The sequence below is a fragment of the Musa acuminata genome, chromosome BXJ3-4 (genome assembly GCF_036884655.1).
Source record: "Musa acuminata AAA Group cultivar baxijiao chromosome BXJ3-4, Cavendish_Baxijiao_AAA, whole genome shotgun sequence".
Classification (NCBI taxonomy): domain Eukaryota; kingdom Viridiplantae; phylum Streptophyta; class Magnoliopsida; order Zingiberales; family Musaceae; genus Musa; species Musa acuminata.
In genome coordinates this window covers 48,948,444-48,974,946 of record NC_088352.1, presented here as the reverse complement: position 1 = coordinate 48,974,946, position 26,503 = coordinate 48,948,444, and the positions used below count along the sequence as shown (strand labels likewise).

Here is a 26,503-nt window from a genome sequence, read left to right as displayed (position 1 = left end):
AGAGTCAACCACATAATGTTTCCGAAGAAACAAAGGAGCGGACGACTGAGAAGGAAGATGGAACGGATACGTTGTCATACATCTAAAATCTAAACCCACGGGTAGGTGGTTTTGTCCATTTATTAGGATCCCTTTACCCACTGCGTCCCGTTGACGGGTTAAGTCCATCTGCAACACACACACACACACACACACCTTATCACCGAGCAAACTAAGCACTAAAATGGCGCACGGCTAGTAGTTCCGGCGAGGGGTCCACTTAGGGGTGGCGGGGCTGAAGTGTGCCTCCACCACCCTCGAGTCCAGTAGCTCGATGATAGGTGGGAAGGTGACGCAGCGCGGCACCTTGTACTGGTTGATGGACGCACCCCTGGCGATGGCGTAATCCATGAGCTCTTCGAAGGTGCCGCCCCGCACCACCCGTATCTCCAGCGGCCCGATCGAGCCGTCCGCCGCCCGGCTCTGCCGGTACACCGTGTTCATGGCCTCCTCCATCTCCAGGCAGCACGCCTCCAGCGCCTCCTTCCCCGGCCACCTCCCCCCTTCTCCTTCCTTCACCAGCAGCTCCCAATAGATGACGTAGTGCCCCGGGATGGCCCTCGTGTCCGCCTGGCTCGTGTACTCCACCACCGTCGCCCCCCACGGCTTCAGCAGCTCCGTCGCCCTCTCCACCGCCCGCTGCAGCTCCGCCTCGTCCGTCTTGTCCGACTCGATGCTCAGCAGCACGTTCTTTCGCCGCACGAACCGGAACTGCGGCGCCGCGTTGTGGAAGCCGGTGACGTGCAGGATGTCGCCCACCCGGTAACGGTAGAGCCCCGCGTAGGTCGTGATCACCAGCTCGTACTCCTTCCCGACCTCGACGTCGGCCAGGTCCACGAGCTGAGGCGGAGGTCCGGACGCCGCGGCCGCCGCTGAGTCGAGGGGCAGGAACTCGAAGTAAGCCATGTTGGGCATTATGGTGTAGGCGACCTCCCTGGGCTTGCACATGGGGCGGAGGTTGATGCCGAAGTAGCACTCGGAGGACGCGTACATGGTGCACGTCATCGGCAAGCTGCCGCTGTAGTACTCGAGGGTGGGAATGTACTGCGCCATGGCGCCCGTGACGATCACATCAAGGTACTTGGTGTTGGGCCAGATCCTGGTGATGATGCCGGCCCAGTCGCCGGCAGCGCACTCCGACACGATGAACTCAGCGAGGCCGGGGTCGGGCTTGAGCACCTCGGCCACGGCGTCGCGGACCGCGGCGTCGGTGACCATGGAGCTGAGTGTGCCGGTGGCGATGTCGTGGGCGAACTCCTGCCAGTGGAGCTGGAGGAAGCGGATGGCGCGGAGGAGGCCGGAGGCGAAGACGGCGCCCACGCGGAGGACGGCGAGGCGGTCGAGGAGGCCGCAGAGCATCTGGGAGTACATGCTCTGGAAGGCGTCGGCGCAGAGGATGGCGGCGGTGGGGCTGGTGTAGACGTTGTAGGGGTCGAAGGGGCGGGCGCGGAAGTGGTGGCTCTTGTAGTAGCTGGTGAGCACCGGGCGGGCGGGGAGGCCGCCGGGCGTCTTGCTCTCCGACTTGACAAACAGGAAGTAGAGCCCCTTCCCTTTGTCCAGCCCAGCCACGTATCTGACCATTGACAAACCACATCGATAACCAAAATACTATCACCATCTCCAAGTTTGACCTCAATTAAGATGATGGATTTCTCATTGTGACACTCCTTCAACATGCGATTCAATATATGGACAAGTTGTTGCACCAAAGAGGCTTGTAAACAAACACAAAATTGTTTGCAAATTTAAACAGCAATAGACTAGCAAGCGAAATCTATAATAAGATATATCCTACAAATTTGTTTAGTGCGAGTTAGATAGGGTTGGTTGCAACTCGGGCTATAGAATAGATTGAAGAAGAAGAAGAAGAAGGAAAATATTAACTACTTTCTGATCTCGACTTGTGGTTTTGTTTTTGAGAAGGTGCAGACATTAAATTTGTTTAAGCCCATAGTCCACTGGAGGAATCATCTACCACAATAATGAAAAGATATCTGTAGCCGACGCAGATGGAGATGGGAGTCCTGATTAGTATACAAACCATCGCTAGCTAAAAGAAAACAACAAGGAAGAGATACCCACAGGTTCATAACGGGCATGAGAAGACTGTAGAGGAGCTGCCGCCGGTCCAGCTCTTCTTGGATGGTCGGCATCAGTTTCCGCTCGCCGGCCGACGTCCCCGAACTGTATATATAAAGATATCCCACACGTAAAGAATTAAGTCACCATCTCTCGGATCAAATTCAACCAAGTGATCGAGTAGCACCTGGTGAGGAACTCCGATATGGGGTGAGCCGAGAGGATGGCGGACCGGTCGCCGTTGGCGATCCTCTGGATCTCCGGCCGTAGGTCCTCGTAGGTCACCATGGGTATCTTGGACTTGAACGTCTTCCGATCAGCGGCGCCGCCGAGCTTGTACCTATGCAGGTACTCGGTCTCCGCGTTCTGGCCCAAGATCTCCGACAACACCTTCTCCTGCACCTTGTCCGCGTTCACGGTCATCTCTTCTATGAACCCCAGCTTCTCGGCGTCCTTCTCGCAGGCCGCCGGACCCAGCCTGGTGGAGTTCGCGGGTCTCACCTCCATGGATCGGTCGACTATGGTCATACTCGAGATGTAGAGGAGGAGGATGATGGTGATGCTATGAGATAGGTGGGGAAGAGGAGGCGAGGGCGAGGGGTATTTATAGAGGGGGAGTGGGGATGGAACCATGCACGTAGGGGGCGCAAGGAGACATAGGGGAGGTCGGGGGCGTGTAGGGCGGGGGAGGGGCAGGCGGCGGCCCACAGTGGCGTCAGTGGAGGGATTGGAGGGGACAGGCGGGCCAGCGTGCCGGACACGTAGGCGCCGGCCTCGTCGGACCCCTGTCGCGATGCGCGTCACCAGCGGTGGCCCGCGATAAGGACTGGCTGCCGGCGGCACAGGCAGCTGCCGTTCCGCGTGACGTCGTCCCCATCGCCCTCCGACGGCGTCGCCCACGCGGAGGCCCAGCCTGTGGGACCCGCAGTGGCGGGTATCCACGTGTCGACCCCAGGGTGCGTTGGAAACCTGCCTGTGTTGGGAAGGTCACGTAAAAAAGCTGATGGCGTGTGACTTCACGGCATGCACACATATCATGGGAGGCCGATCAGATGACGGAGTGGATCGAGCAGCGCCACAGCCGCGCATATCATCGAGGCCCATTCCATGCACAAACAGCAATGACCGCCGTAGAAGAAACAGGAACAGTAACCGGCATCCATCTCAGTGGGAACTCTTGCGTGACAAGATAATATGAGAGACAAACCTTTACTATTGTGTCTGGTACTACAAGGACGGACTCGTGTATCGTGTGTTACGAGATACGAGAGACAATATTTCTCATTCCAATCGATCCCTTCTCTTTCTGATGCTAGAACGAAGGTGTGGGTGTAAGATATGTGCATCCCACGCATGAGGTTTGGATAGAAAAAGAGGCTTTACCTGCTATGCAACGCTCTTTATCTACGACTCAGTCAATCTACAATTGTTTTTATAAGGATAATTTATGTATGTCGATCCTTCCTAACATTATTTATTATCGACTATGACTTGATGTGTCGAGTCCCTGACTACGGATTAACGTCATGTTATTTATGTTTGTCGAGACCGAAGATGTCGATTATTGTTGCTTACATATAGACGAATGCATTAATAGGCATATGTTGTATCGGGTGTACGGAGTTAAAATCTATGGTTGTTGAAGAGTCAACGATGGTGACAAGAATCTACGCTCCCTCGGACGAGCAGGTTAAGGCCTCCGATTCAAAGCCTGCCGTAGCACCCAAGGTCATGAAAGGAGACTCCTTCCTAACATGTTCTTGAGGAATCCCATGATTCCAACCAATTTGGTATTATTATTTTTCATCCTTAACCTAACATGACAAAAGATGATCAGACTTGATTCATGTTTTTTGAATCTTGTGATGTTTGGAGTCAGCAAGGAGTTCACTTTAGTCTAGGATATGATAGAAAAGTCAGCCCGGCCTCCCATGCTTGACCATGAGTTACACCAAGTTTGGTGAAAGTCCGATGCTCCCTACGAAAACTTAACATCGTAGACAATGATCACGTGAAACACGAAGATCGAAGAGATAGCTCAAATAAGTTAGAGAGAGTTTGGAATACGTATACGAAGAGATTAAGTGTGTTGATGAGAGCATTCCTTAGAATGACATGCTGACATAGAACTTTATCGAGAGTGCGAATAACTTGATGATTTTGTAATGAGAATGGATAGATAGGGGTTTGTGGCTTTTAATTTTCTTTCTTTTAGCTGGCCATTTGTTTCTGCCTGCGCCGGTCACTGGCTGCATGAATGATAGATATCATGCCGCCAAACAAAACATGGAATTCTTCCACATTTCAGCTTCTTAGAGTAGCAGCAGAAGATGAATCGAAGGGGATGAGGTGCTTTGATCGCTTGCCCTAGCATACATACTAGGCAATCGTAACATGGTTTTAGGTTTGCCAAAACAACATATTCCTCATCACTCTATTTTTGGCAGAGCCATCTTCACCTGTTTCCCTCTAACCATGCACCCCTTGCGCGCACCTCAAAAAGCCAGAAATCTCATGCACGGAATGCATATTATTTATATATATGTAGGCGGATTCAACCTGCACACACACAACTTTTGACCCTTCTCTTCTCCTTTCCACCCACACCACCTAACAGTGCATGACAATGCTCTCGAGGGGTTACTTTTGCTGGAGAGAGGTTGCGTCTCAGGGAGGAAAATGAATATGATGGAACGGTGTGGCTTGGTGCAGGCCGACAGTGGCATTGTGTATCCTCCGCTTGTTGTAGGATGGTTACCGTTCTTGATGTCATGATAAGTGCTATCTGAGGTGATACCTCAGTAGGAGCAGAAGGAATATGACTCAGCTACAGTTGCCATCAAGTTGATGGTATCGTGCCCTGCAAACAGAGGTGGAAAATGGTGGCTCATAGTCTACTGATGCCACATGCAGGACACCAAACAGTGCAGTGCACAATGATCTATCTATCTCCCTGCGGATCTGATCACATTCAAGGCATGCACCCAACATTGACTCCCTGTTTCGGTTGATTGACGGTAAACAATGGTAGGGTTTGGTAGCTGAATTAGGGCCGGGAATCTTCAGCTCCATCAAGAGGATTAATCAATAGAAGAAAAAAATGGCTGATTGCAGAGATTGGCCTGATGGGGAAAGCTGATCTGTCTCTTTCCCTTTTTATCTTTTTGGTGTTGGAATTGTCTTGGTTTTTCAAAGCAGTGGGATAACAATTGACGTTTCAACAAACCACCTAAAGGAAGAACCCATTATTTGCTCACAGAAGTGGAGTTAGGCATGCTGGTTTCTTGTACACAAGCTCTAGCTGTTCTCCATGTCTGACGCTGAATCCAGCTCCTGTTCTGGCACAAGGCATCCTTGGTTTTCAACGACGGACGACCCCCCCAAAGTCCCAAACTTTTGTGTTTGTTTTATGGGAGTTTTATCTCCCCAAGCAAGGAGGACGGCAAGCTTTCTACTTAACCAGTTAAATATCAAGCTTTGATCGCCAATGTCTAAAGTGCAGACAACTCCATTGAGGCACTCAAACAGTGTCTGCTGCTTCACCATATGAAATCATCCACTGGCAGTGACATTCTTGTGTCCGAGGAGAAACTGTTGCTCGCTTGCAATGTCATCAAGTTTCATGATCGAGCAGGACTTTCGTGGCCCGAGATATGACGATGATTCAGTACAAGAAGATATGAAGGGTCGATTCACATTTTCACTCGTGTTCCTCCGAGTCGAAGGATCATAAGATAGACGCTAAAACCCTAACCGGCCACATGGAGTTTGGTCAAGCCATGTGGTGTATTTCGATGGCCAAAGTAAACAAAAGAGAAAGGGAAGATCTCTCTCGTGTTCTCCTTTCCTTGTGTCAGCACACCTCCCATGGTGTTTCACAGCGACTCTCTTCCATCATCCTCGTTTAGCCAAGAAATCCGCTGCAAGTGCATCAGCTGTTGCTCCATATTTTAACTGATCCATCTACTGCCCTCGTTTTCTTCCTGCAGTCAACCTGCACACTTTGGTTGATTCCATGACCTTATCGACAGAAATAAATAAACAAAAAGAAGAGAATTTGCAAGGAGAAAAACAATGAAATCCACACTTATTTTCTCATCAAAATATATGATAGGTGGAGAGATCTGACTCCTACTTCACATAGGATTTTGTTTAGGTATAACTTGATTGATAGATAGTTAGCTGACACAAGCTGCTGCAGCACCTTGAGCTAAATAGAATCTTAAGATAGATAGAACCCTAGAAGGATGAGTCTTCGAGTAGCATCATATTATATATGCTAATGGCTGCTCCTTGTCTATGAACCCTAATCAACTTGAGCATGACAACCTACCTTCTAAGCTCAACTTGAAGTTTCTATTTCTAAAGGAATAAACGATTAGGATGATTGGTGACGTAAAAAGAGGACGAAAATACAGCACAAAAATTAAGGAGTGTCAATCATGGATGGTGCAACAACAGTTGGAATGACAACCTATGATGCTGACTTGTGCATCGAGTCGCAAATGAGTCCACATAGGATCCTAGCTCTTCATGTAAGAGAGATGATCCGAAGTGTGGCCCAAAAGCTACTAATATCATTACACTCGTATACTTTTGTATAATTATTATGAGTTAATGTGCAGCTTAGACCTTTGTGAATGATTATGACATAAAGCTTGATTAGAAGAACAAGTCAATATTACATGATATATGATCTACATGATAGAGTATGGTTTTCTTAGACCCAGAGCTTGTCATTATCACCTGTTGTGAGATCATGTCAGTTCTCCTGTTGAATTAAAGACACTTACTGAACTCATTGTTTCCAAAAATATCTTTCCATTCTTTTTTCTTTTCCCCCATACTTCCCTGATCGAAGAAGGGCAAGCAGTTCTGATGAATGGTGATGCCACACCGTAATGGATAAAATGGAGGCTTTATAGTATGTTTATCTCCAAAGTGGATCATCAGAGAAATAGGAACGATGGTCGGATCTAATCCGAACCCGAAGGAGACATAGCTCAGCTTTTTTGGATGATTTAATTCTTTTTTTTTTTTTCAATGAAATGATTTTATAAAAATAAATAAATCTATTTGGGATCCAATTTTAATAAGTACTATAAATGGGCCTTATGTGGGCCTTCGATTCTATTGGAGGCCCATAAGAAGCGATGAATGAAGGCCACATGAGTCCATCGACCATTGCTATATGGGACGCGAATCGACTGCTCCGACCGCCGCTGCCGGGCCGCAGTCCAAGACCTTTGTTCTCTGTTTTCTCTGCGCCGCACACCGCTTTCTCTGCGGCGTCCCTCCCTTTTTTAGGTCGATCGTGACAAATAGGGCGTACATGCGGATGGATCTATATATTATTCAGCGGCAAAGAAACGAACACCCACCGAGCGCAAGAAGCGGCGTCACGATCAGCCCAAGTAAGAACAAGAGTACCCAGAAAAGATCGCTCGTCGCCGCCTTTGGCACCCCTTTCTCTTTCAAATCCTCACCTCTTCTCCTTCTTCTTTTGTTGTTTTCTGGGCGTCTTGCTGGCTTACGATTTGTTTTGGTTGTGGTGTGTGTGAAAGATGGGTTTGCCGTGGCATGTGTATCGTCTTGTGCCCCAGGGAGGAAGGAAAGAGAAAAAGAAAGGAAGGGGTTTAGGAGCTGGATGCGCTATGTTGAGATGTGCGATCAGAGGTGAGAAAATGGAGAACGAACAGAGTGAGAGGAGGAGCGGTTGCGTTCTAGGATTTGGTCGGAATAGATGCGGAATTGAATGTCTGTGGACATCTCTTGAGCTGCTTGATTGTTTGATCGGTGAAACCCTGAAGTTTGATCGGGGAGTAGCAGAAGATTTGTGGGTAAAGTAAATTGTTGTGTGAGGAAGGGAAAGGAGTGTGATATGTCGGAGGAGGGGGAGACGAGAGTTTCTCAAGAGAGTATGTGTTCTTACCATTCTCGGTATGAACTCTCTGAGCTTCTAAAAGATAACTGTAGGTGCATTGAAGATTCATCTTGTGAGTTAGGTATAAGTGTTTTTTTTTCTTCTTCCTGATTTCAATTACATTCAAAGGGAAAAGACCTCTACTGATAGAATAATTCTCTTGGACATACTTGTGCCCTAACAGCATAGCGTTGGATTTCACACACAGCAATGCCTCGAGAAATATTGTACCTGCATACGGTAAGGAATTTACTGGAAGCAGCTTTTGAGCAAGTGGAATTGTGGATTGTAAAGTTTGGGAAATTGGCAATTGAGTGTTCTTCGAATCTAGGTTTTCTTGGTCTTGTTGAGTCTGAAGATTACAACATCCTAGGATGTAACAGTAAGCAATTTTAGGACTACATTAATATTTTTTTTATTATTTAGGATGTCAAAAGGTCTAATAAATAATGTAGAGGCAATACTGAAAGAAAGGGTTTTCTACTTGAGGAGGATCCTGCCCTCTATTTTTTTTCACCTTGGACATGTGGAACCGTCGTTGTTGGTGGCGACGGTTCATTCTCATCAAGTTCAAGTAGCCCATTGATTTAGAGATGAAGAGGGGAATCAACAAAAACATCTGATAAGATCTCTTTAATTTTGATTTAATAAAGAGTGTAGTTTTTTCTTCTTCTTCGGTTTGGTTTGGTCCGAACAGGTTAACCGAATCTAAGAAGAGTACTCTTCTAAATCAGAACCATTTATAGACTTCAAGATCGAACTATTGATGAACCAGTTTTGGCCGAATTGGATCTAGACCGATTCAATTTTGGTTTAGTTTTGGTTCGGTTGGTTCGATCTGAACACCCCTACCATGAATAATCTTTCTAATATTCACTAGCTCTTCATAAGAGAAGAATTACTTTATAATGTTTGTTTGCAAATATCAATCTTTGAATTCTAGCCTATGTTGTTTAAGTGTAAGTCTTCCACCGTCCAAGTTCAGAGGCATCCAAATTCAGAGGCATCCAAATTCAGAGGCAACAATAAAGCAAAAAAAAGAAGAAGACTATTTTGCACCAGTCACACCCAATGGTTGTAGGAGGCCGACACGGGCAATTAATTGCCTCTTGCTACTGATCACCATGGTAAGTGCAAATATTGAATCATTGTAAATACAAACTTTATCTTTCTACCATGATTGCAACTGACTTTATGCAAGATTGAGTAGATAATTTTTTGATTTGGTTTTATTCTAATCTAATTAGCTACTGCATATGAGTTTATTTTGTTCTACCAATGTGACTTTATGATTTTATTATGTTAAACAAAAAATAATGATCATTAAATTCAAAATTCTGGTACGTGGAACATAGATATGCTAATGGTGTTTATTGTGTTTGACATCATAAAAAGTTTTTCCAAAACCAAGAAAACAATACAAAAAATTAATTGTCATGGCAATTGGTTAAAAATGCCAAATTTAATGATGACTAGAGTACAACCCATGCTTCATACGAAGATTAGTTAAGTCAAAGTGTAAAACTAATTAAGGCTAATGATATTAAAATATATTATTATGGTTTTAAAAAAAGGTAAAACTAAATATAAAGAGAAAAGGTATTTTTTTTATTTTATGATTATGGTATAATTAAATAATCAAATCCTTATCTTTTTCTTTAGGGCTTGAATGATAGATTGGTTGAAAGCCTAAACTTGAGGTAAGTGGCTTGTCAGCCTAAATAGGTGCTTTTGAAATAATATTTTAATTATTATTTTTGAATAGTAAACAAATCAGGATAAGCATGTATTTCTATTGTTTGGATATGATAAAGTATTATATGTTCTAGTTTAAAGATGATCCATGTCTTAATGTTTGTGTTATGACATGCTTCCATGATGTGCTAGTTATTAAATTGTTGTCCATGTATGATTGTTTTAATCATGAATTTTTATTTGTCATAAATTCTTGTATGAGAAAAGACATGTTTATAGCAAGTGCAAAGATAAATGGTAACATTATATATATATATATATATATATATATATATCAAGTTAGTTCTCATTAGTTCTACTACAAAGCCTTATACCTCATCAGGGATTCTAAGGGTGGTAAACTTTCGAACTGTCACAAACTTAGCTGATTTTGCCTAAGTCGTACGACACCCTTGCGTATCTGTCCACAAAGGGTCAGCCTCCCCGAAACCTTTTATGGTCCCTTAAGGACTTGCAAAAGAAAAAACGAATTAGAGGATGCGTTTAACTCATGATCCACAAGCAATCATTTCAGCAAGTACTTGATAGACAATGCAAAGTACAAACATAGACTTTGTAAGCTCTGAATGGTCGAACGACAAAGGGTCCAAGGTGGTCTGCCATTGTTAAAAGCCTCCATAAGTGTCCATATGACACTGTTGTAGAACAAGATAGCGAACCAACCTTGGACACTACCCCAAAGGCTCATCTAGCTATGTGCCACTCGGGTAGTTTCCTGGGTGTTATGTTGGCTGACACTTCGTACCACTCTGCGAAGCTAGAAAACCCTCAAAATGGTTGCTTGAATGCCTGTTATTGAGTAGTTTTTCCTTTGTACGTCGATTGCACACAACCTGCGTTTTACAAGCCTAAAATAACCACAAAAGCCAACCAAAATGGGGCTGCCAAATCTACTGCAAGCCCTCTACATGCTGTACAAAGCATAAACAAAACCGAAAGATACGGACATACGTGAGCATTACATCGAACACCTAATATATGGCTTTGTTTGTGATAGAAGAGATGACGTTTAAGTCCATCGAGGCAGAGGCAATGAGGTAGTATAAGTGATACCTGGTAGTAGTCTTGTATGGAGAATTATAAAGAAAATATGTTATAAGATGATTTTCTAAGGTAATATACTATCATCTTCTGAGAAAAGTACCCTTGGGTGGTAAACCCGTAACCCGACATGTGGGGTGACACTTAAGTCCACCAAGGTTATTGTCCACAGGGTGGGGTTTGATTCCCTTGGGTTTAGTACGTACTTGACTATCTAGTTATTATATTTTCTGAAAGGAATATGAAAAGTATATGATATATATATTATTATGTTTTTCGATGTGACATGAATAGTTATAACATGTTTAAATTTTTGCTTAGTCGCCTTACGAGGGAGGCGTGTGCGCTTATTGAGTATTTTTTGTAAATACTCGTCTCACTCTTGTTGATTTTTCTTTCAAATGAAGATATCTCTATGCATGTGACAGAACCAGCTTTAAATATAAGTGAAAATCATGAACTCAACACAAGCATGAATGGAACGACTAATAATCAGGAAGTGGCAGCGACTAAGTCAAATGAATGGGTCCAAGACCTCTATTAAAAAGCAAATATAGAAGTAATAAACTGTTGGAGACTGTTTGACAGTAGCATTCTTGTTACTTGCTTTTCATTTGAATTGGAAGTTTTTTTATGTGTGTTGAAACTCATGAACTATGTAGTTTAGGTTGTAATCAACTATAGTTATGGACTTCTAGTTGTGCTTGTATGGTGTGACATGTTGCTATAACATATTGTATGCGTACACCTTGAATGCCTTTGTTTTGTGCTACTTGGGGTGATGAGGTTAGACTCAAGTTAGCTCAATCCATAGTCATTTGGTGGGATCAATCTAGTCCCTGGGAATATAGGTTTACGTAGATACTAAGAGGCTTGAATCGAGCATTTAGTAGTCCACATCTTAATGTATAATACAATTAACTCGTTGGTTGTTGAATGTGTTTCTTATATGATGAGTATGACAAAATACGCATATTTTGAAGTAAAGATACATTAAAGTTAAATGTTTATAAATGTGCTTAGTTTGAAGAGTTAAAATATTTGTTTGAGATGGGAATGACACCAAAGAAGCAACAAAATCTAAAGATGAGAAAAATGTAACCGGGCTACTTTAGACGATGCTAATAATTACAAAAAGAAGTCAAAAACCAATTACTTCATGAGATGTTTTTGAGAGAGGGTTAGCTAGGGTTTGGATTTTAGGGTTTACCAAAAGAAGGAAGAAAAAACTGCACTACTCGTTAAATCGAAATTAAAGAGATCTTACTGGATCCCTTTGTTGATCCCCTTATTCGTCTCTAAATTTAGGGCTCCTTGATCTTGATGAGGCTGAGCTGCTGCCACCAACAACGATGGCTCCATGGGTCCAAGGTGAAAAAATAGGGGTGGGGGTCCTCCTTAAGTAGAAAATAAGTAGAAAATCTTAAATTTTTTTTCCAATATTGCCCCTACATTATTTATTAGACCTTTTTGTCATCCTAAATAATAAAAAATATTAATCTAGCCCTAAAAGTGCTTATCGTGACATTGAACCTAAATTCTGTTCTTTTATGCTATGTTGTTTAATGGCAATAGTTCTCCATTCATGCACAAGAAAGCAAACTGGTTTATTACTCATGGAGCAGGAAATGTGTAACAATATTATACCTTGATTAATGAACTCATTCAAAATGGTGGCTTTGAATGGGCAAATTAATTTTTCATATGATGTGTTAGTTGATTTTTGCCTAACTTGTAGGTGCATTGGAGGCCTAGGCATCTTTGACATGCTTGCAATTTTGGGGCTAGTGCCCATGTTTTCCTTCCCTTTTCTTTCCCTCATGTTATGAGATGACCATCATTCTTGAAACCTTTTCTTTGGCAATCAGTTCAAGTTAGACTAATCTTAGCTAGACTAGAAGGTTTCTCTGTTTGTGGGGTAAAGTTGTATACACCAACTCTCCAAACCTTGCACTGGCACCTTGTGTATTAGGCTTACCCTTTAACTAGGCTTAGCTCAAAGTCTTTAGTTCTATGTTCTAGATGAAATGTTCTCTGGATCGAGGTTGAGTTTGGGCACCTCGTGTTTCGTCTTTGAGCAACATAAAACTACTATCATGAGCATCAGTCTCAGTAGGGGTGTGCTTAAGGTGTGATCATAAGAGTCTAGCGAGATGTTACAAACTATAATATTACCAGTTTTGTTGTCATTAATACATGTAAGATCTGTGTGATCCATGTGGTCAAAGTAATGTTCTTTGAGAAAAGAAAGGAGACCAGCTACCGGAGAAGTTTTTTACCTTAATTGGGAAGGGTTATGTCACTAAACAAGGACATGTCGAGTCATCCTCCTCGCTCCTATATCCTTTCTTTTTGTCATTATTTTTTTTTTCTTTTCTCGTATATCAATGTTATTTTCTTCGTCTAATTGATACAACATTCTATACTTCAATTAGTGAGCCACAATACATTTTTGCACATAAATTAGTGAACTTAATTAATATTAGGTTTGTCCCATCTTTAATGTTGTGAGATGTGTCTTGCTTTGCTATGTGTACATGTATAGGTTGGCACTTCACTGCACCTTGGTTCTTTGAACCTTCAACAGTGAGAATGAGTGTTTTATGCTAAAATGATGAGTTCCATCTTATATTTGCAGGTTTTGTTTTAAATATCAATCAATATATGAATGTAGATAGAAGTAATTGACTGGACGTATATGTTTTTGATTGCCTATTCTTTGGATAGTTTATGTCAGGACTCTGAACGAGTCATGAAATTGTGACAATGAATTTTTAGTAAACCCTTTGTTTGCTTTATGCATCTCTCAATATTGTCACAATTTTGTCAGGGCATCTAGTTTCCTGCTTTTGTTCCCATCGTAAGTTCCCTGATATCATGGCTGCTGCTGTACATATGTTCTAGCCTTTTCAATAACGGAGAGTGTTTCTTTCACTATCCAGTACTTTCATGGGAAGCGCGTGGTTTACTTTGTTGTTGCTTTACTGTTAATGATCATGCCATAAAGGATCTTTTTCATTGATTTTTGTACTATTATCATGATGCGGTTTCAATGGGATAATCGATCCATTAATTTATTAAATTTTGTTGAGCTTGAATCACCGGTCAAAATGTTTAAGTCTAAATCGCTTATAAACTAAATAGACTAACTCAACTCTTCTTCATGTTCCCATGTGAGATCAAGGTGAATCAAATCCAAAACTGTAGTATGGTGCACACAAAGCCCAATCCAGCAGTGGCTCTTATCATGACCCTTTGGTCATGGCCACGGGTATTCCTTTTCTATTTGAATTATTATTTGTTGGTTATGATTCCATTCATGGCCTAATAACTTTTTCAAACATGAATCATTGGTCCAAAATACTTAAGTTCAAGTTGATGATAGTATACCTATTACCTAAAGTTTTATTCTGCTTTTGATGTGGGACTGAAGTTGAGTTATTACACTATTATTACATGTATCTTGTCTGAGCCCATAGTGACTAAAACCTCTATTGGGAAACATGTGAATCGATCATTATATATGTTTGCAGAAACTTAAGGAAATCTTAAAAGAAAATTAATATCCTAACCATGAGGCAAAAGAAGGTTTTGCAGGAGAACCAGGGGTGACTGCTAGAAAGGTCTACACCTTGCTTTTCTTTCACTGTTTTATCTGTTTCTTGTTTTTTCTAACCCTTTCTTCTTCTCTCTTCTGAACACACAACTGTACTGCTATGATGCTTCCTCTGCAGATCAGGAGATGGTTTTGCAGCAACTTCTCGAACGATTCCTGATAAAGGACCTGATCTGCTAATCCCGTTGGAGCAGAAAGAACACTAAGTCGAGCAAAGGGAATGCTGAAGGCTCCTCTGCCAATGTGAGCAATGAGAAAGGATCACCTGAAGCACATAATTGGAAGAATGAAGTTGAACCTAAAAAAAGAAACAGCAGACAAACGACGGGCGGAAGGCGTGGGGATGGGAGCTGAGAAGGAGAAGAAATAGTAGGTTAAGATACTTGCATTCCGATGAGTAGGATTGCAGTCTGGTGGATGCGTCTGAGGTTTGGAGTGACGAAACTTAGTTGCAAGCTTTGTTCGCCCAAAACATTTCTGAACTCAAGACAATCCGTTAGTCGATTACAGACATTGAGGCAGTTCTGAGCAAATTGACATTGCTGATCGGGTGCTCGCTGGCAGGAGAAATCTCCTCCCGCTGCTTCTTCTTCTTCTCAAGAGGTTGGGCAGCGATGGAAGCAGTCTGAGATCCTTGTTTGTACTTACTTGTACACTAACCTAACAAAAAAAATTGATTGAACCATGTTGTACCAACAGTCATCATCATCAGCCATTTTAGCATGGCAATTGTCTGTCCCGACTGAGGTGAGGAACCTCATTCAGCAATTTGTATGGGGGGTGCTACTATGGAACGGCATTTGGCTATCCACCAGCTATTGATGGATGGATGGATTGAAAGTCCGATTAGTTTGGTGTATAGTTTGATCAATCTTTTTTTGTAGGGGATTTCATGTGGATGTTTTTGCCTACTGGTGTATATGCGTGTTATGTTTCGGGTGGAACTTTGGCATATCGGTGAGTCTGCTCACCGGAGTCGATTTGTAAGCACGCGAAAAATTGTCCTATTTTGCAACGTTTTAATTGCTTTGATGGCATTTACCGAGTCAAATGTGTTGGGGGTAAGCTAATGCGGACATCCGCCTACCGTCTTCGATCCTATAGAAGAGTTTGGTCGCCGCGAGTCCGAATAAGGCCCGAAAAATATGAACCGTTGTAACCTCAAGTGAGCGTGAGCGTGCGGTCCTTGGAAGTCGTGTCCGGTGACCGCAGGTGAGAGTAAGTAACCAATTCTTGGACGATTTTGCAAAGATTTAATATTTTTTCCAAGGCACTCTCTCCTTGTGCGGAAGGTGGTAAGCTCACCGAAAACGCAAGTGACCTTCTCACCCGACAGTACTCGGACGAGGCGCACGGGATTGTGGCACGAAAATGAACCCATTACACCCGAAGTGAGCATCCGGTCCTTGGCAGTCGAGTCCGGTGACCCTAGGTGAGAGTAAGTAACCATTTCATGGACCATTTTGGAAAGATTTAATTTTTTTCGAAGGCGCTTTCTCCTTGTGTGGCAGGTGGTAAGCTCACCGAAAACGCGTGTGACCTTGTCATTTAACAGTAGTACTTGGACGAGGCGCACGGGATGGTGGCAGGAAAGAGCACGCCGCCGAGACGCCCGCCCTCATTGGGCCGTCGCCACTGGTCCTTCCACGCCACCATTCTCCGAGCGAAGCTCCACCACCACCCCATATGGATCAGTCCCACCTGTCGGCCGATCCACCTCTCGGCTCGACTGCCGGCGTCCACGCCTACACCCTCCACCACGACGCCCTCTTCGTCATCTCGGACGTGGTCGCCACATGCTCTGTCAGATTGTTTGCAATATTGAAATGCACACATTTGCTGAACCCATGCGTCCCGGTGACAACAACTACATGATGTAGGAGCCTTGGCTTGTTAACAAGCTGGCTGAAACTCTCTCTCTCTCTCTCTCTCTCTCTCCTGCAGTGAAGTGGGTGCTTTGGCAATCGGATCAGCCTAGGTAAGTGGATGGATCAATCGAGCTACTCTATGCGACGATCAAGCCCTCCACCCTCCCTCCATCACGTGTTGAATTGGATGGACTAGTCGATCAACCAATCGAGGTACTCCACCGTCTAATGTAAACTCCTAAGCAGTGTTGTAATAGTTTTACGTGGTGTTGTTTCCTCCACCATTCGACACACCCGCCCCGGACCACACTAAGCGAAACGTTAGAGAGATAAATGAATCGCTCTAAGAGAGTTCCGAAAATACATCTTGGGGGGAGACAAATGATATAAAAGAAATATTCAGTCCAATACAATCTCTACACATGACAACCCAACCGAGGTTAAACCCGCTAGAGAAAGCTCATCATATCGTAGAAATAAAAGTTAATAACTATTCACTAGAATTACTCTGTTCTTTATTTTATTGACTTGAGTATAGAAGGAATCGGATCGAAAAGCCCGTCCACCCGATCTCGGAGGGTCCACGACATCTATGTCGCTCTTAACCCTCAAGGAGGGATATATCTATATTTAGCTTGAGAGTGGTGGCCTGCCTCTTCCATCAAACCCAAACACTTCCATCAAACCTGACTCTCATCATCAGTAAAACCCCCCTCAAATGAGCAAGAGTGACTACCGGTGTAAAACTATTGTCTCATTGTTTTCCCTTCCCTTAAATTTTGTGCAACAGCTACAACTTGTTGATTGTGAGGTGAAGATAAATCTCAGTGCATGTATGCAACTCCAACCAACATGAGGTTTAAAGTCAACAAAGCAACATGAGGTCTCTTCATGTGGTTAATCAAACACGAAAAACTCCCACCTTCCAACTTGAAAGCAGTACAATAGAAGAACAGAGGGAGAACCCCACAAAAAATTGCTGTTTTGCTTCTTCCTGGTGTTAATTATCTTCTAAACATGCCTTTTTTTTCTTCTTCTTCTTCTATAGAAGCAAGTTAATATGCTGAAGCTATATGAAGTTGAGAAGCCATACTTACCCTATGTATGTATGATTAGCTTCCTTTTTCTTCTGTTAATGTTCCCACGCCTGAAGAGAACAAGCAGCAACCCGAGACGGGGTGTTAAAGACAAACAAGGAGAAGAGGCCCAAAACACAAGAAGAAAAGAGTACACTACACCAAGGAAAGAAGAGAAGACGCTTGCTTAGTGCTTCGAAGAAGGAGAAGGAGAGGGCTCGCCACCTCCCATGGCCGGGGACCATAGATCAGCACCATTGCTGTTTGTTACGTGCTCCGTGCATGAGATGGGGACCAGGCACAAGCCCCGGCTTCTCAGATCGTTCCCTCGCCCATCCTTCATCATCACGATCGACACCAAATAAATCACCTACGTTTGCTCAAATTAAAGAGGAGAGCTGAAGCAGTAAAAACATTGTCTAATTCTTCATACTTGGATGTGATCCGAAGATGACATGCCTTGCAGGTACGGAGAGCTCAGAACCTGACACAAAACAACACGGAACTGTAAGAGAGAGAGAGAGCTCTTCATTAATACGAGAGACGGAAAGAACATGTATCAATGTGAGAGGGAGAAGGAGAGCGAGAGGGAGGGTACACGTATATACCTGGACTTGGTCATGCAGGAAGCGGATGTAGCCCATTGCTTCGTGCAGGACCGAGGCCGTATCAGACTGCCAAATTTGCACAGGGTCGGTCAAGGTCTAAAGGGACCAGAAAACTGATACCTTGTATGATTGCTTGTTGTTGGTGAACACCAACACCAAGAGGCAGAGACAACAAGAAGCAAAGGCGGCCTCTTGCAATTAACTGCAAACGAGAATGAGAAGAGAAGCAAAGCAAAGAAGAGGAGATTGATGATGCAAGAGACCTTGCCAAACGGAGACACCAGCTGCTGCAATGCCATAATTCGATCTCCCAGCTTCTCCTTCCTCACCTGCACATGGTTCGCACCCAATCTTATCAATGGGAAACAGTAACGGTAGAACAACCCGTGAACCAATGTAAAAGGACCAATTACGTAGACCGAGTACTGAACAGTTGAAGAACAGACACCTTGATAGCGCCATGACCAGCAGAAGCACAGGCCTCGGTCTTTGGCTTCTTGTTCGCGTTGAGAGTGGTTGAAGTCGTCGTCACACTCGCTGTTCTCCTCCCTCCACCACCTCCCCCACTCCCGGCCTTCTTCTATGTGAAACAGGGCGATCAGCCAACCAAGCCATGTTTATAGCAACAAAGCATGACGACAGGCAAATAGGTGGATGAAGTCGAGCTTAATCGGGTACCTTTGATGTCTTAGAACTGCCGCTGTTGATATTAATGGTGGTGGTGGTGGTGGTGGTGGTGGTGGCGGTGGAGTTAGGCGAGGAGGAGAGGGAAGAGATGGAGGAATTGTCTGCTGATCTCTGGGCAAGCGCTCCGTGCGGTGCAAGAGCCGCCTCTTCCTTCCCACCGAAACAAAGCATCTGCGCCGCTGTCAGAGAAGAGTAGCAAGAAGACGACGGGGAAGAGAGGGAAGAAGGCGCGTCGAAGAGGTAGCCGCCCTGTTCGCCTCCGGAGCCCAGCAACTCCAAGAATCCTCCTTCCTCCATGTGGTCGAATCCATCCTCTTCTTCCATGGAAACACTTCACCCGAAGCGACGCGGGGGGAGGGGGAGGGGGGAAGACGAGAGCAGTGCTGTCAAGTCAGTGGTCTTTCTCCTAATCTTTTCACCCCTCCACACGCTCGAACTGAGCACGCACTGAGCACCAGCAAACAGTCCTCTTTGGAAGCGGAAAGGGCAGGAGGAGGTCTCAGCCGAAGCCGAGAGGTCGTCTCCATGACCTCTGCGCTTCTATATCTTCCTCTGCCGTACCCCGACCGTGGATGGGAGAACGAAGGGGTGGGATCCGTCGCATGTGTGCCGGCTCGTGTTGTTGGTGGCGAAGGACGCTGATCGCTGTGGCGCTGCTTCGGTTTCGGTGCAATTCCAGTCGGTCAAAACCGCCACCCCAAACCCTATAGAATCAGAAACCGTGCCTCGGTGTCGCTTCTCGAGTTCTAACTCAAAACACTCGCCTCCGTTGGGCTCTTATTTAATTCCCGTGTCTCCATGCGTCGCTGTCATGGCGTGGATGAAGGAGAATGGGCATTGTCACTGTCAGCGAGTAATAGCCCAGCACGCTCGTTGTTTTCTCCTTGCTATAAACATCCCTGGAAACAGAGCTTCGGATGATGCATTTGTTGGTAACCTTGGCAAGAAGACAGAGCTCATGTCCAGAGATGAATGCACCTGTTACTGCTCTCTTCGGAAACATTTCCCTCCGCTCGGCCTCAAAAGCCTCTACCACATGTATGTATATGTTTTCTTTATGGTATCGTCGTGGATTGAACTGGACTCGGGGTCGTGTCTTTACGTTTGCCCGCTGCAAGGCATTTTAACAAACATGTGTCCGTCATGTTTGTGTTGGATTCAACGCAAACCTCCTGCCATGTCTGTCGTCGCTCTGTAGCCAAGAAAAGGAGGAAGGAGAAAAGGGCAAACATGATCAGTTGATAACATGAGACATTGTAAGTTGCACCTAACTTCCTGTAGTTTTCCATCGCTGGTCGGATGAGATGTAGTAACCTGTGAGGAGGCGAAGTTGGTTGAAGCGTCAGGGATGGAACAGAGATGCTGACACAGATCAAAAATAGGGCGAAGAAGACAGGCAGTGTGGTAAGCGCATTTGCAAGTAGCTGTAGTTGATGTCGCCAGTGACCTCATCACCTCTCTCTGTGTTTCCTTCCTCTGTTCTCGGCCGGCCGCCATCAGGAGCGATGATCGCCTTGTGGCCTGTCGCTGTCATCAGTAGCAAACAACCGGGGAAGCCGGGAACCAACTCGATGTTGCTTGGCTCACCATGAGAAGGGACCCCAGCAGCGACGGTTGCACACTGTTTGAGGTCCATGAATGAAGAACAGGAGGGATTATTGCCGATGTAGTGATCATAAAAAAGCATAAAAATAATTTACCTTGAAGAATATTTTATGTATTTTTGAATTTTGAACTTAATATTTAGAATATAGGAAGAAAAAAAAATTCCATTGATTCGATTCGAACTAAAACTGAAATCGAATCGGCCTGACGATTTATCGATTCCAAACAGAGTAGGAATTAATTGCTCGAGAATCATCTCGAGATGATTCGATTCATAGGTTTGAAAAACTAAAATTATATATATATATATATATATATATATATATATATATATATATTAAAATATTAAAATTATATTAATATATATATATATATATATATATATTTCAAAATCGATGATTTTGTAATTTTAATATTTTGGAATGGATGATTTTTATACTTAATTTTAATTTATAAAAAAAATAAAAAAATAAAATTTTAACGGCTTAAGATCGTCGGTAGGTTCTAATAATTTTGGTCAGTAACAAAATTGAAGAACGTGGACCATGTCAAGGTAGAAGAAAGAGATCAGAAGAATAAGTAGGTAGATGATTCAAATCTTGGAGGACCAGAGGCCAAGACATGTGTGGCACAAACACTAATTTGGTCCCATTTATTAGTTCGAGCCTAGTGTTTTATATGTTCTACAGCCGTGGAGGAAGTGCCACTCATGTTCTCGAGGACCAAGAAAGAAAGCATCACTGATTTGTGCCTTCCACAAAATTATGGGATAGCAATCTTTTAAGATTAAGAAAAATACTGAAATAGCAAGTCCTACAAGTTTCAGCTTGCAGTATAGGAACGAGAAATGAGGAACTCACGGAAAAGAGTTACAGGTTAGATGATCGACTCCATTAGACCCCCAGACAAAGGCTTTGGGCTACTTGAGACAATACACCATTGGTCATTGGTAAGACAATTCTTTACCGCAGGGATCGGTAAAGAATTAATGTACACAGCTTCATTCCTATAAACGCCAACGTGATGTGAAGGGCCAAGGGCGTCATCTTCTCTGGTTTTGGTACTGTGATTTCATTATAGGTTGAATCATTTTCTTTGAAGCTATTGTCTGGCCTCTTGGGAGATCCAATTAGGAGGACTCTTCCCGATGCGTCCCTCTCATCGCTTCTGCCAGTTCTCCTGTGTCAGCCAATGGAACGCCCCCCCTTCATTCATTAACAACAGCAACGCAATTAACTGACAGGTAGAAGAAGAAGAAGAAGAAGAAGAAGAAGATGATGATGATGATGATGATGAAGGATAGGAAGGAGACATCCCCAGCTGGAACGCGGCGGGGCATCGAGGCCCCCACGTCCAACCACAAGCGTCCGATTGACTTTATGCCGGTAGGTCCCTTCTCCCCATCTCGATCCACTCTGGCTTCTCCCATCGAGCCTCCGTCGCGCTCCATCTAGCCACTACGCTTCTCCTCCAATCTCAGGCTTCGACGCCGCTGGGGAGTTGCTCGGATTACTTACCTGACAACTGACTGGAGGGAGTGTGTGGGCCCACTCGCTCTCTCCCGTCCCACAAGGCGGGTAGGACGTCGGGTGTCCACATAACGAGAACTTCAAGAATAATCAAGAAGCCTGTCGCCCCCAAGTCTGCTCGCATTCGCCTCCGCTACGTGCTTCCAACCAAGCCGACTCCCGAATTCTATTTCTTTCACTCTCCTTCCCCCTCGGCCTCGCTGCTACTTCCGCTTCCTCCTGCGATTCCGTCCGCAGAACTGCAAAGCGTTAGGAGCTGCCGGTGTCAGGGGCTCCCCATGCACGCCGGCGGGCATTCTGGCTTTTGAGCGTTCATACCGATCCTAATATGCCTGCAGGAGAGAAGCATGGGGTGGGGACGATGAGACCAGTCGTTGTCTCCCTTCTCTTCTTCCTCCTCCTCGCCACCGACACCAATGTTGCGTCGTCGGCTTCGGCCTCGGTGAAGTTTACCCCCTCCGACAACTACCTCCTCGACTGCGGCGCGTCCACGAGCACCCAGCTCAATGACGGCCGCGTCTTCCGCTCCGACCCGCAGTCCTCCTCCTTCCTCTCCACCAATGAGGATATCAACGTCTCCGCCGACAATTCCACCGCTGACTCCTCTGTTTCGCCTTTGTACCTCACCGCCAGGGTCTTCAACGGCCGCTCCACCTACAGCTTCTTCGTCTCCAAGCCCGGCCGCCACTGGATCCGCCTCTACTTGTACGCGTTCGCAAACGCCAAGTACAACCTCACGTCCGCCGTCTTCACCGTGAGCACCGACGACATTGTCCTCCTCCATGACTTCACCCCGGACTCGCCGGCCTCCGCTGTCGTCAAGGAGTACCTGGTCGTCGTCTCCGGCGACAAGGTCTCCCTCACATTCGCGCCCAAGAAGGGGTCCCTCGCGTTCATCAACGCTGTCGAGGTCGTGTCGGCGCCGGACAATCTCATCGCCGATTTCGCCGCGGCCATCTCTCCCGCTGGCCAATTTAATGGCGTCTCCAAGTTGGCTCTCGAGGTCGCCTACCGGCTCAACGTCGGGGGACGGGAGATCGTGCCCGTCGACGACACGCTGGGGAGGAAATGGCGGACCGACGGCGGATTCCTGAAGGTCCCCGCAGCCGCCCAGAACGTGTCGGTGTCCACCAAGACGATAAAGTACCCCGACGACGGGTCGGTGACGCCGTTGATCGCGCCGAGCACGGTCTACTCGAGTGCGGATGAGATGGCCAACTCGAACACGGCCGTTCCCAACTTCAACATCACATGGGAGATGGTTGCTGACCCAGCCTTCTCGTACTTGATCCGCATGCACTTGTGCGACATCGTCAGCAAGAGCCTCAACACGCTCTACTTCAACGTGTACATCAACGGGCTGATGGCCGTCTCCACCCTCGACCTCTCGTCGTTGACCTCGGGCCTCGCAGTCGCCTACTACAAGGACTTCGCCGTCAACGCCACCACCATAACCAACTCGACCATCCTGGTGCAGGTCGGGCCGACCCCCGACTCGGCGTCCGGAACTCCCAACGCCATCCTCAACGGACTCGAGGTGATGAAGATGAGCAACGCGGCGGGGAGTTTGGACGGCCTGTTTGCGGTGGACGGGTCTTACCATGGCGGTGCGGCCCCCGGTAGCATCGTGACGAAGGTTGCACCGGGTGTTGGCCTCGCGTTGGGCGCCTTGACGATGGGCCTGGTGGTGGTGATGTTCTGCCGGTGGAGGCGGCGGCCAGCGGATTGGCAGAAGAGGAACAGCTTCTCGTCGTGGCTCCTCCCGCTCCACGCGAGCCAGTGCAGCTTCATGAGCAGCAGAAGCAGCAGCTGTAGCAAAGGGAGCTACAGGAACCGCTTCGGATCCCACAAGAGCAAGAGCGGCTACTCGGGCGTCTTCTCCTCCGGTACCATTGGCCTCGGCAAGATCTTCACGTTAGCGGAGGTAAGGGAAGCCACGAAGAACTTCGACGAGAAGGAGGTGATCGGCATCGGGGGTTTCGGAAAGGTTTACCTGGGCATGCAAGACGACGGCACCAAATTGGCCATCAAACGAGGGAATCCGTCGTCGGAGCAGGGGATCAATGAGTTCCAAACAGAGATCCAAATGCTGTCAAAGCTTCGGCACCGCCACCTAGTGTCACTCATCGGCTGCTGCGACGAGAACAACGAGATGATCCTGGTGTACGAGTTCATGGCCAACGGCCCGTTGAGGGACCATCTCTACGGCAGCGCCGGCCACCCTCCGCTATCATGGAAACAGCGGCTGGAGGTCTGCATCGGGGCCGCGAGAGGCCTCCATTACCTCCACACCGGTGCTTCACAGGGCATCATCCACCGGGACGTCAAGACAACCAACATCCTGCTCGACGAAAACCTGGTGGCGAAGGTCGCCGACTTCGGCCTCTCCAAGGCCGCCCCGTCCCTGGAGCAGACCCATGTCAGCACCGCCGTGAAAGGAAGCTTCGGTTACTTGGACCCCGAGTACTTCCGGCGCCAGCAGCTGACGGAGAAGTCGGACGTGTACTCCTTCGGGGTGGTGCTCTTCGAGGTGCTGTGCGCGAGGTCCGCCATCAACCCGGCGCTCCCAAGGGAGCAGGTGAACTTGGCGGAGTGGGCGATGCAGTGCCACCGCAAGGGTCAGCTGGAGAAGATCATCGACCCCCACCTGGTTGGCACCATCAGCCCAGCGTCTCTGAAGAAGTATGTGGAGGCTGCGGAGAAGTGCCTGGCCGACCACGGAGTCGATCGGCCGTCCATGGGCGATGTCTTATGGAACCTCGAGTACGCCTTGCAGCTGCAGGACGCGGTCATGGAACATCCCGGTGAGGGTTCCTCCGACGAGAAAGCCAACAACGTCGCACAAGAGAGCCCAGTTCGCAAAGGAGATGAGGGCCACGCCGTGATCAACGATGACTCGACCCCGATTGCCGGTCCACTGTTCCAAGGGAGGTGAAGAGAGAAAGAAACCTTCTTCTGTTCTTCGATCAGAGGCAGCCATGACAAGTATTTATCAGCGTTCTTCCCGACAACAACAGAGTAATTATCATATTTCTTCGTTTCTGATTTTGTTGGTGTGAATAACACTACATTTGCATGTAATACAGGCTTTGTCTCCAGCTCGATTGTATCTTATTTTTATCTCACATATGATCAAAACATTCCTTGTGATGTCAGTGGTATGGACTTCCATCGAATATATATATATATATATATATGTGACATGTCTGTCATTAATCTATTTAGTATGGAAGCCACTAAAGCCAACAGCATAATTTAAGACGCTTCAATAAGATATTTAGAAATTGCCAGTAAAGATATACATACCCCAGAATGATTGCTTTCCTCGAAAGGCCCATCGCTTCTACGGTGAGGCCTACTTCTTTATTTTTTGTTAATGCCATGTAAAACACGTTATTCAATTCAATGAGCATTCATTACCAAGAAAGAGAGAGAGAGAGAGAGAGAGCAGTGAGATACTGACTGCAGTCCTGCAACTTCGGATTAGACTCTGTGAAAGGACTCCCATCTCCAAGAACAGGTTTTAGCCTCTTCGGAGAGAGCTCACCCAGCAAGAACTACAGTGGTAGTAGTTCCATCACCCACCTGTACAAGGTTCAGAGTGTGTGACTCTGTAGTCGGTACCCAAAGCTACTTACAAGAAGTCACCGTTGTGTGCATAAGAAAACTGCTGATGCGAGATGCATCCATGATCCATCTGACAGCGGTTAAACCCGGATCAGCAGTTCGTTGCTTTCTTGATCAATCGATGGGTTCTTGTTGACATAAACACACTTTGGTTTCCATCTTGATCTTCAGGCGTTGGCACCTTTTGCTCGTGCCCTACCGTTCGTTCGTGATCCCAGGCCGGGCAAGTTACCTCGGAGTCTTGCGACTTGGCAACCGCCGACGAGGATCTTGGCGGTGGTATGGACGATGTCGAGGAGATCCATGATTTGTGGCGTTGGTTTCCATCTTGATGTTGACGATGTCGAGGAGATCCAAGATCATGGATGTCGAGGAGATCCATGATCTTGGCGGCGGTATGGACGATGTCGAGGAGATCCCAGGCACTTTGGTTTCCATCTTGATGTTGCTCGTCATCTGTGCCTTCCCCTGGGACGTGTTGTCCCCCTCGTTCAGCAGTATGACCTGAGGGCTGCTGCAGACATCGCATCGAGGATCCAGATCAGCGATCGCAATAGCTTCGAACACCAGGAGAACACAAAAGGTCGAGGATCGATAGAACAGTACCAGCACGGACGCCGTTGCAGCACGAGTCTCGTTCGAATAGAGGAAGGGGATTGGGCACTTCTGATTCGAGGAGTTAAAAGAGGGCAGCGGCGGTGGCCGGGATCGAAGGTTCGAGAGATAGCACGCGACAGGACCGAAAATGCCACGTCGTCCTGCGCATTCAACATGAGGAATCCGAACTGGATCCGTCGCCAGGAGCCAAACACGAACCCGAATCCGATAAACATCGAGCAATAAATAAGCTTCTACTCATGCTTGGTTAACTATGTACTTAGATGACTGGGGGCAATTCCACAGATAATAAACAGATATGTACTACATGCATGGCAAATGAAGTCTGATACGATGACATGGCATTCCTTCTGTTTTCTTCGACGGAGATTATATACGATATTTGATAACTCACCTACGTACAATAGAAATTTGTTATGTACTAACTTCATG

At 46.1% G+C, this 26,503-nt stretch overlaps 3 protein-coding genes and 2 long non-coding RNA genes across 10 annotated transcripts; 2 read left to right on the top strand and 3 right to left on the bottom strand.

Annotated features, from left to right (window-relative positions):
- Positions 1-83: 83 nt before the first annotated feature.
- Positions 84-2,679, bottom strand: LOC103982156 (probable indole-3-acetic acid-amido synthetase GH3.1). Its single transcript, XM_009398988.3, has 3 exons — positions 2,306-2,679; positions 2,122-2,223; positions 84-1,612 (listed from the first exon to the last, which is right to left on the bottom strand). Exons 1-3 carry the CDS (start codon positions 2,644-2,646, stop codon positions 235-237), a joined length of 1,821 nt encoding a protein of 606 aa, XP_009397263.2. The 5' UTR covers positions 2,647-2,679; the 3' UTR covers positions 84-234.
- Positions 2,680-7,350: 4,671 nt separating this feature from the next.
- LOC103982157 (uncharacterized) lies at positions 7,351-15,372 on the top strand. Of its 2 annotated transcripts, XR_010495992.1 has the most exons (3): positions 7,351-8,123; positions 8,226-8,281; positions 9,000-15,372. It is a non-coding gene; the product is annotated as an uncharacterized LOC103982157 (long non-coding RNA). The 2 variants fall into 2 exon arrangements; XR_010495991.1 differs by having other exon boundaries at positions 8,226-15,372.
- A 1,949-nt stretch (positions 15,373-17,321) lies between these two features.
- On the bottom strand, positions 17,322-20,314 carry LOC135636106 (transcription factor bHLH113-like). Of its 4 annotated transcripts, none has more exons than XM_065147670.1 (8): positions 20,007-20,314; positions 18,684-19,884; positions 18,454-18,585; positions 18,269-18,334; positions 18,006-18,071; positions 17,831-17,881; positions 17,558-17,734; positions 17,322-17,468 (listed from the first exon to the last, which is right to left on the bottom strand). In XM_065147670.1, the coding sequence occupies exons 2-7, from the start codon at positions 19,014-19,016 to the stop codon at positions 17,585-17,587; spliced, it is 798 nt and encodes a 265-aa protein (XP_065003742.1). In that variant the 5' UTR covers positions 19,017-19,884; positions 20,007-20,314; the 3' UTR covers positions 17,322-17,468; positions 17,558-17,584. The 4 variants fall into 4 exon arrangements, with proteins under 4 accessions (XP_065003742.1, XP_065003744.1, XP_065003741.1 ...); XM_065147672.1 differs by having other exon boundaries at positions 17,623-17,734; XM_065147669.1 differs by having other exon boundaries at positions 17,322-17,734; positions 18,684-19,591; positions 19,671-19,884.
- A 745-nt stretch (positions 20,315-21,059) lies between these two features.
- LOC135636802 (uncharacterized) lies at positions 21,060-26,451 on the bottom strand. 2 transcript variants are annotated; one of them, XR_010496055.1, is made up of 3 exons: positions 25,290-26,395; positions 25,133-25,187; positions 21,060-21,502 (listed from the first exon to the last, which is right to left on the bottom strand). It is a non-coding gene; the product is annotated as an uncharacterized LOC135636802 (long non-coding RNA). The 2 variants fall into 2 exon arrangements; XR_010496054.1 differs by having other exon boundaries at positions 25,133-26,451.
- Positions 21,993-24,940, top strand: LOC135636800 (probable receptor-like protein kinase At5g61350). The gene has a single exon (XM_065148853.1). It carries the CDS (start codon positions 22,155-22,157, stop codon positions 24,759-24,761), a length of 2,607 nt encoding a protein of 868 aa, XP_065004925.1. The 5' UTR covers positions 21,993-22,154; the 3' UTR covers positions 24,762-24,940.
- Positions 26,452-26,503: the final 52 nt, after the last annotated feature.

Bases quoted from the DNA above. Each gene is read 5' to 3' on its own strand.
- LOC103982156 (XM_009398988.3), bottom strand. From the start codon at position 2,646: ATGACCATAGTCGACCGATCCATGGAGGTGAGACCCGCGAACTCCACC. The intron at 2,224-2,305 runs GTGCTACTCGAT...TTATATATACAG, and splicing joins ATATCGGAGTTCCTCACCAG to TTCGGGGACGTCGGCCGGCG. The intron at 1,613-2,121 runs GTGGGTATCTCT...GTCAATGGTCAG, and splicing joins CTCATGCCCGTTATGAACCT to ATACGTGGCTGGGCTGGACA.
- LOC135636106 (XM_065147670.1), bottom strand. From the start codon at position 19,016: ATGGAAGAAGAGGATGGATTCGACCACATGGAGGAAGGAGGATTCTTG. The intron at 18,586-18,683 runs GTACCCGATTAA...TGTTTCACATAG, and splicing joins GCAGTTCTAAGACATCAAAG to AAGAAGGCCGGGAGTGGGGG. The intron at 18,335-18,453 runs GTGTCTGTTCTT...AACCATGTGCAG, and splicing joins CTGGTCATGGCGCTATCAAG to GTGAGGAAGGAGAAGCTGGG.
- LOC135636800 (XM_065148853.1), top strand. From the start codon at position 22,155: ATGCCTGCAGGAGAGAAGCATGGGGTGGGGACGATGAGACCAGTCGTT.